Source organism: Nicotiana sylvestris, chromosome 5 (genome assembly GCF_000393655.2).
Source record: "Nicotiana sylvestris chromosome 5, ASM39365v2, whole genome shotgun sequence".
Classification (NCBI taxonomy): Eukaryota; Viridiplantae; Streptophyta; class Magnoliopsida; order Solanales; family Solanaceae; genus Nicotiana; species Nicotiana sylvestris.
In genome coordinates this window covers 54,676,343-54,682,472 of record NC_091061.1, presented here as the reverse complement: position 1 = coordinate 54,682,472, position 6,130 = coordinate 54,676,343, and the positions used below count along the sequence as shown (strand labels likewise).

At 41.4% G+C, this 6,130-nt stretch overlaps 1 protein-coding gene across 1 annotated transcript; it reads right to left on the bottom strand.

Moving 5' to 3' along the window:
- Window positions 1-278: 278 nt before the first annotated feature.
- Window positions 279-935, bottom strand: LOC138868675 (uncharacterized). Its single transcript, XM_070146241.1, has one exon. It carries the CDS (start codon window positions 933-935, stop codon window positions 279-281), a length of 657 nt encoding a protein of 218 aa, XP_070002342.1.
- Between the last annotated feature and the right edge of the window lie 5,195 nt (window positions 936-6,130).

Here is a 6,130-nt window from a genome sequence, read left to right as displayed (position 1 = left end):
TTTTTAGCATTCAGTATTCGCATTCAATTAGCACATTCACCACCAATTCTTCATAAATTTTTTACCATTAGCTAAGTAATGTATCATTCTTTTTACCATTGAGTATTCACATTCAATTAGCACATTCACCACCAATTCTTGAAAAAAAATAAAATTTATAAATTGCATAGATCAGTTGACATTCGTACACTAATTCTTGAAATGAAAATGAGATGTATACATTTTTATATGTGTCGACAGTACTTTTTAAATAAAATAATAAATAAGATAGAGAAACATCAGTAATAACTCAAATGGTAAAATAAAAAAGTGCCAATTAAATCATCCACTTCAATGATTTCATCATCATTGCTTCTACGATCAACCCAACGTCCAACAACGTCTTCCATTAAAATTTGACTAATATCAAGAGGAGGTTTCCCATCCCAATACCTTGGACCTATATGTTTAAGTGCCATCCTTGACAACATTAAAGCCCCTTCATTGGCAAATTCACTCACAGGATGAATCTTCACCCACTTAAATGAACTCAAAAGAATGATACATTTATCAACCAAAAACTCTACATAAGGTGAGGTTGGTGCTAGTTGCGACGTAATCAATTGGATTGTTTCCGCTGAATGTCCTTCCACTTCTAGGTAATCTGTTCCATTTTCTAAGGCATCACTTAGGCCTAATTGTAGTGTATTAAGTTCTACTTCGACCGCTTGGTTCATTCTTTCAAATGCCGATGCGAAGGCGGATTTGAAAAACGCAAACTGATCGCGGAGGACAAAACCGCCCCCAACCATGCCATAGGTAGTGATGCTAGCGAAATTCAATTTCCATGCATCACTAGGGGGAGGAGTCCATGAAATTAAATGTATTCTTTCACCATATTGATGGAAGTAAACTTTTTGATAAGGCTGTGGATTAAAATCTACATAAATGGCCATCATAAACTAGTTTGGGATTCTTAATGAGTGTTTATCAAATGGTAATCTTTAGTGCATATATATATAGGAAGATTATCCTTTGGTTTAGCCTTCACTATCATCGACTTGAACTTATATAGAGCATGAGTAAAAAATTGGAAAAAAAAAATTACCGTTGAAAGATAAACGTAATCTGCTAGTGAATTTATTGCCGAGCAAATTACCAAATTAGACGAAAATCTAAGATTTTGTTTATTGTTTTCTTTTTCATTGGTTGGCAAGGAATTAATTAAATGAAAGCTTCCTATGGACGTTTCGGTCGGAATGCCATTAGTAATCTAGGATTTCCGACAAAATTCGCTGGAAATAATTTCCAATCTGTGCTTTCCCACGAGTTCTGTCGAAATATTTATGAAAATTACGCGTTTCTAGTAGTATGAAATCTTACCCAAAAATTTTAATTTTTATATTTTTCTAATGTAACGATCCGATCGATTGTTTTGTCAATTTGTGCTCCGTTTTCCCTACTTGATTCCTTACATATGTTTTGTGATGTTATGTGATTTGTGGGGTTGATTGGTTTAGCTTCATGGAAGTTTTAGATTGAATTGGGACACTAGTCCTTTGGTTGAAGGCTTAAATTGTAATAGTTGACCGAAGTTTGACTTTCTTGATATCCCTTTCGGATTATAGTTCCGGGAGTTGGAATATGTCCATTGTGCTATTCGAGACTTTCGTACAAAATTTGAGGTGGGTTGATTTGATATGGTTCGGCATGAGTTTTGGAAAGTTGAAATTTCATTTGTTCCTTAGGTTTGAATTGAGGTTCGATTCATAGTTTTGATGTTATTTTGTGTGATTTGAGGCTTCGAGTAGGTCCGTGTTATATTTTGAGATTGGTTGGTGCGTTTGGACGGGGTCCCAAGGAGTTCGAGTGTGTTTCGGGATGGGTCTGGCCGTAGGTGCAAGACCGCAAAAGCGGTCAGTCAGGCAGCTGACGAGCGCAAACTGCAACACAAAATTAGCTCGCTAGTCAAAGATAGTATAGTTTAATTATCGTCTCCACATGGATTGGATTGAAACAGTGTTCGAATAATCTTTAGTTAATTGCTATTTAGAAAAATTTAACACTTGAATTTATGATTATCAACTACGATTAGCTACTAAAATTAAGCGATTAACAATTGATCACAAAACAGTAGATGAGCAACCAAAAAGATATCAATAAGAGAGATATACGAGTAATTGACTAGATAGGTGCAAGACAATTGCCTTGGGATCCAATTCTTGAGTTAATTCACTCTATAATACTGTTGATTCTTACGAATTCACCAGATAATTAAATTACACTTGAAGTTAATGTTCCCCTTTCGATTAAACGTTAATTTCAGTAGTTAATCCAACTGAAGCACAGTAAACAATTGCAACGAATAAAATGATAGTTATGATTTAAAGAGTAATTTCTCACAAATATTTTCCTATCTTCTAGTTCGATTAACAATTCAAGAGACTCTTTCGATTACCTTTTTGAATCACGAATTCAAACTAGTACATAAGATGTAATGAAATTTACTATCAAGCTCCTCTTTCGATTAAGAAAAATAAGAAATAACTCCATAATACGAATTAAAACTCCATCAATTAATTCCAACAATTATCAAGAATTAAATCTCCAATCAAGTATCAAAGCACCACGTCTGTCAACACCCTAAGGGAATTTATTGCATAGCAATGGAAAAAAGTCATCTCAAAAATGTTTTAAAACAAAGAAGACATCAATGATAATGATCCGATACAAGCTCCCGTATTGCAGCGTTCGTTGGTTGAAATATTGACAAATTCTTGAGTCTTCTTACCTTAGTTGCTTCTCAAATCTTTCGTAGGTCAAAAGTCACATCAAAAATATATTTTTGGTGTATTTACACCCTGTAGGAACGGGCCCGGACGAAACTGCCCTTTCCTTTTCGAAACAGAAAATAGCTCTGACAAATTTATACACCTACACCGCGCCCCACGCCGCGCTAGTGAGGAAGTTCAAAGAGGTGTCATCGTACAGGCAGCCCAGTTTTACACAGTCACGCCGCCCCATGCGGCGCGACTGTGATATTTTCTCAGAGTAAATAGTTTTGTCCACTTTTTGACATCCATATTTGGTCCTTGACCCCTGAACGTGATCCCAACTTAATTTTTTTTTGGGATTCTACTCATACTTCAAAGCTCTAACTTGTTTGATTTAGCTCCAATTTACCTTAATAGCTCGGAATTGTTTCTTGCAAGGTACAAAATACGTAATAAGTGCAATTCACTATCATTTAAGCTCAAACACACGTAAAATGCAGTAATTAGAGTGCAATACTATGGCTAAAATAAGAGTTTCTAGCCTACCATCAACACCCAACACTTGGACCATTACTCGTACTCGAAAAATCAAACTACGCTTCACATAGGGATGACCTCTTCATTAAACAACTTCACTAACACATCATACCAAGAATATTTAAAATAGACAAAACATCATATCATAACACCCTAGTGTTAGACCCCTGACAAAGCTGATCGGCAAGCGGCATGGCAGTGGCGAGGATTTGGCATGATGGCCTTGCCATTAGCCTATGTGTGAGGGAAAAATCAACATGCAAGACAATGCGGGGGTGTTGTCGATGGCAACAAACTGTTGCTAAAGCAAGTGGGACGGACTACACTTGTATTTGAGGGTTAAGGTGTGACGGTCTACGCCAAAACAAGAGTGGGCTGCGTACAAGCAAGGCCAAGACCTTGACGGAACTAGGCGGGCTGGATGGGAGCTTGACAAGGCTAAACGGGAAAGACCTCGGCGCTAAAGTGAGGCAGCTTAGTGCCAAGGCAGTGGCATTGGAAATGTGATGTTGTCATGACTTAGGTGAGCGGGCTAGCACCTAAGTTATTTGGGGGCAAACGACTTGGCAGAGGGAAGGGCATCAAGGCTTGGTGACTTGATGTTAAAATCAGCATTGGCAACGGGCAGACTTGATCAAGTAGGGGCGACTTGACAAGAACAATCAACTGTGGCAGCAGGCGGCGTGCGGCTAAGTCAGGGGTGACGAGCTGTAGCGATGGCATTGAACGGAAGCAGTGTCAAAGGCTAAGGTTGGGCGCAAAGCCAGCCTTGGGCATGCAGCAGCTGGCCAAAAAACGCGCACATGCAGCACACATGAAGTGGTTTTCAAGTGTGTTGTGCACATGTCATGAAGTTGGCGGTTACAACTGCCTCTGTCCAAGAGTTGTTGATTAGAGGCTGAGTCTATGCACGTTTTTAGGCATGTTAGAGACATGTCCTACACGTTTTTGATCATGGGGATCATGTCCTATCAGTTGGGGGATGTCAACTGAATATAGGAAACACTTTTGGGCTGACTACACTATATATATGTGTGTTAGCAGCCTCAAAAACGGGCTAAGTACCTAGGGAGGGAAATGGTCTGAAAGATAGGCATAGGGTTGTCTATTTTATGGCTTGAGCATGGCAAAATATGTGCCATTGCCTTGCCAAACGAGTGGCAGCACGAGCGGCCTTTGGCAGGGGCTTTTATAGGGCAGATTCGTGCACGTATAGGCCATTTTTGTGAGTTGGTGTCTGCCAAGGGTGGCAACACCTTGCCTAACTCGAGAATTTCCTTTGTAATTGATTTATTATAAAAGGTTGGGAAAGGGTTCCCGTAAATCTGTGTTGCCTTTGTTTATTCTGTTGCCTTAAATTTATTCTAAGTGTTAAATCTCGAAAGCGAACGAAAATCGGGTAAGGCTGAGGTCAAGTGGGGACTTGACTGCCGCACATCGGGCAGCATTTTCGGCGGACAGAAATTGCCGGTGTGACAATTGGTATCAGAGCCAGGTTAGGCTTGGTTTGGTTTGGTTCGTGATGAGGTCGAGATGGCCATGGACAAGACTGCAAGACAAGGGGTCAGTGTGCTTGTTCGTGGAAGGGACTGTCTTGGCTTAGAAATTCAGAAAAGGCAAGGAAGGCAGTGATGCAGAAATTTCGAGTTTGAGGGTGCCAAAAATCAGTGTGGGTTCTTACAAATCAGTCAGTTGGCGTGCTGAATTTGCTGTGGGAACGACGGACAAGAAATGCAATGAGAAAACAAAAACGTTGCACTTGAGGGCAAGGACAACGTTATTCTCAAAAGGGTGCTGAACTTGTGATGTCTTTGCAAATGGCAGCATGTGTTGGGATCTATTCGACGAGGGCGTCGAATTCAACTGGTTGGGGTGGTTTGTTAGACCCCTGACAAAGCTGATCGGCAAGCGGCACGGCAGTGGCAAGGATTTTGGCATGATGGCCTTGCCATTGGCCTATGTGCGAGGGAAAATCAACATGCAGGACAATGCGGGGGTGTTGTCAATGGCAACAAACTGTTGCTAAGCAAGTGAGACGGACTACACTTGTATTTGAGGGCTAAGGTGCGACGGACTACACCAAAGCAAGAGGGGGCTGCGTACAAGCAAGGCCAAGACCTTGACGGAACTAGGCGGGCTGGATGGGAGCTTGACAAGCCAAAACGGGAAAGACCTCGGCGCTAAAGTGAGGCAGCTTAGTGCCAAGGCAGTGGCATTGGCAATGTGGTGTTGCCATGACTTAGGTGAGCGGGCTGGCACCTAAGTTATTTGTGGGCAAACGACTTGGCAAAGGGAAGGGCATCAAGGCTTGGTGACTTGATGTTAAAATCAGCATTGGCAACGGGCAGACTTGATCAAGTAGGGGCGACTTGACTAGAACAATCAACTGAGGCAACAGGCGGCGTGCGGCTAAGTTAGGGGTGACGAGCTGTGGCGATGGCATTAAACGGAAACAGTGTCAAAGACTAAGGCTGGGCGCAAAGCCAGCCTTGGGCGTGCAGCAGCTGGCCAAGAAATGCGCACATGCAGCGCACATGAAGTGGTTTTCAAGTGTGCTGTGCACATGTCATGCAGTTGGCGGTTACAACTGCCTTTGTCCAAGAGTTGCTGATTATAGGCTGAGTCTATGCACGTTTTTAGGCATGTTAGAGACATGTCCTACACGTTTTTGATCATGGGGATCATGTCCTATCAGTTGGGGGATGTCAACTGAATATAGGAAACACTTTTGGGCTGACTACACTATATATATGTGTGTTAGCAGCCTCAAAAACGGGCTAAGTACCTAGGGAGGGAAATGGTCTGAAAGATAGGCATAGGGTTGTCTATTTTATGCTTGA